We start from the raw sequence: 1,791 nt of genomic DNA, 5'->3' as shown, positions 1-1,791 counted from the left end.
AAAAATGGTAGCTGGAATAGTACTCCCTCCTTCACAGTTTATAAGGCACGCGCGTACCCCTAGGTCGCAAATTTAACCTATATAATTAAAATTATATAATACAAAATTTATATCATTAGAAAATAGAACATCTGAACTTTCTAATGATATAATTTTTATAACATATAACTAATGCTAACTTGATCAAATTTGCGATCTAGAAGTACGCGCGTGCCTTATAAACTGTGAGAGAGGGAGTAGTATACATAGAACAGGAAATGCTAGGATTAAACAGCTCCCCTCTTCTACATTAGGCATGTGGGTAGCCCTAGCTAGGGCCCCTGATAAAGAAAAGGTTACATCCTGATGACGATAAACATGAGGGACGTACGTTTGCAGATGCGTGCCTCCTTATTTATGTTCGAACGAGGTGGTTCGTTATAGATTAATTTCTACAATATTGCTTATAAGCTAAGTAGTTTATTTCTAGCTAGCTAGTTTCAGGTCAGTTCAGTTCAGTCGGCCCCTCTCCGACAGCGGCGTCGACGACAAGATGGCGTCGAGCGCCTCCTTCACCTGGGAGATCTCCGGCGCCATGGCTCCTTGCACCGGCCAGAACTCGTCCGTCGCCAGCACCTGCGATTCAATCATGTCAGAATGACAGAATTCCACAGGCCGATGCAAACAGAATTCAGTTCAGACTTGAGAGAACAGAAGTACGCACCTTGACTTGCATCTGCAGAAACTTGACGTAGCTGATGGCCTTCTCGAGCATGATGACCATGTCCACCTTGGTGCCGTTGGGAACCAGCTGCTGCAGCGTCCGCAGCCGCTCGCTGATCTTCTCCCGACGGTTCTGCAACACGATTCAGAGAAAGGGCACGTTCAGATCCAGCAAAATTCCAAGGGAAGTCGAGCGGTGGCAGTAGGAGAAGCAGCGCAGATTTGGCAGCGAAACTCAACTACCTTTGCCGTGAGGCTTTGCGGGTCCTTGGGCGGGGTGGTGGTGGGCGCCGGCAGCTTCGGCTTGCTCGTCTTCCTGCTCGCGACGCACTGCCTCTTAGCGGCCCGCGGCTCCGCATCATGCGTGCGCACCGAAGAGGGCCGTTTCTGTGTGGAGAAGCGCGCCGGCGCCGCGACGTCAGGCGAGCCCGTGCCGTTGGGCGTGCTCGGGAACAGCAGCCCGAACGGCCGGCGCGCGCCGCCGGACCTCTGCGTGAGGCTGAAGCAGCCGGAGGCCGGGTCAAAGCCTATGCTGGACGACGCCGGCACGGCCTGGTCGTCCTCCATGGCGTCGATCCACGCGTCGCAGTCCGCCTCCTCGTCCGCAACCACCGCCGCCACGGCCTGTGCTCCGTGACCATGCGCTGCCCGATCGAACGCCAGCATGGACGGCCCCGCGCCCGCCCAGCTCGCGCTATTAGGCACGTCGTGGGCGTAGCCGTAGCCCCCGAAGTCGAACAGCGCCGACGCGTCGGCTCCGCCGAGCAGCGCGTCGAACGTGGACGCCTCGTCTACGAAGCCGCCGTCGTACATCGTCATCGCCTCCCGCACTAACGCCATGATCACGATCACACGTACCTACCTAGCTAAGCTCGCGCTACTATCTATAAGTGGGCGGCAACAGCTAAACCAAGCTCCAGGTGTCTAGCTAAGTAGCTATGTATAATCTGCTGCACTTTGTGCGACCTACAACGATCTAGCTCTGTAGCTGTGTGCAACCGGCGGCAATGGAGTGTGTGGTGGCTTCGGGCCATGCCCCGACCATATATATAGATGCGGCGGCGCGGAGAGGCCCGAGCCACGGCGGCC

At 55.7% G+C, this 1,791-nt stretch overlaps 1 protein-coding gene across 1 annotated transcript; it reads right to left on the bottom strand.

Moving 5' to 3' along the window:
* Window positions 1–362: 362 nt before the first annotated feature.
* On the bottom strand, window positions 363–1,542 carry LOC124690562 (transcription factor bHLH48-like). The gene is made up of 3 exons (XM_047223932.1): window positions 946–1,542; window positions 704–835; window positions 363–615 (listed from the first exon to the last, which is right to left on the bottom strand). Exons 1-3 carry the CDS (start codon window positions 1,540–1,542, stop codon window positions 490–492), a joined length of 855 nt encoding a protein of 284 aa, XP_047079888.1. The 3' UTR covers window positions 363–489.
* Window positions 1,543–1,791: the final 249 nt, after the last annotated feature.

Source organism: Lolium rigidum, chromosome 2 (assembly GCF_022539505.1).
Source record: "Lolium rigidum isolate FL_2022 chromosome 2, APGP_CSIRO_Lrig_0.1, whole genome shotgun sequence".
NCBI classification, from domain to species: domain Eukaryota; kingdom Viridiplantae; phylum Streptophyta; class Magnoliopsida; order Poales; family Poaceae; genus Lolium; species Lolium rigidum.
The sequence above is the reverse complement of the archived record's forward strand: the minus strand, read 5'-3'. Positions and strand labels throughout refer to the sequence as shown.

Bases quoted from the DNA above. Each gene is read 5' to 3' on its own strand.
- LOC124690562 (XM_047223932.1), bottom strand. From the start codon at position 1,542: ATGGCGTTAGTGCGGGAGGCGATGACGATGTACGACGGCGGCTTCGTA. The intron at 836-945 runs GTAGTTGAGTTT...ATCGTGTTGCAG, and splicing joins CGCAAAGCCTCACGGCAAAG to AACCGTCGGGAGAAGATCAG. The intron at 616-703 runs GTGCGTACTTCT...ATTGAATCGCAG, and splicing joins TTCTGCAGATGCAAGTCAAG to GTGCTGGCGACGGACGAGTT.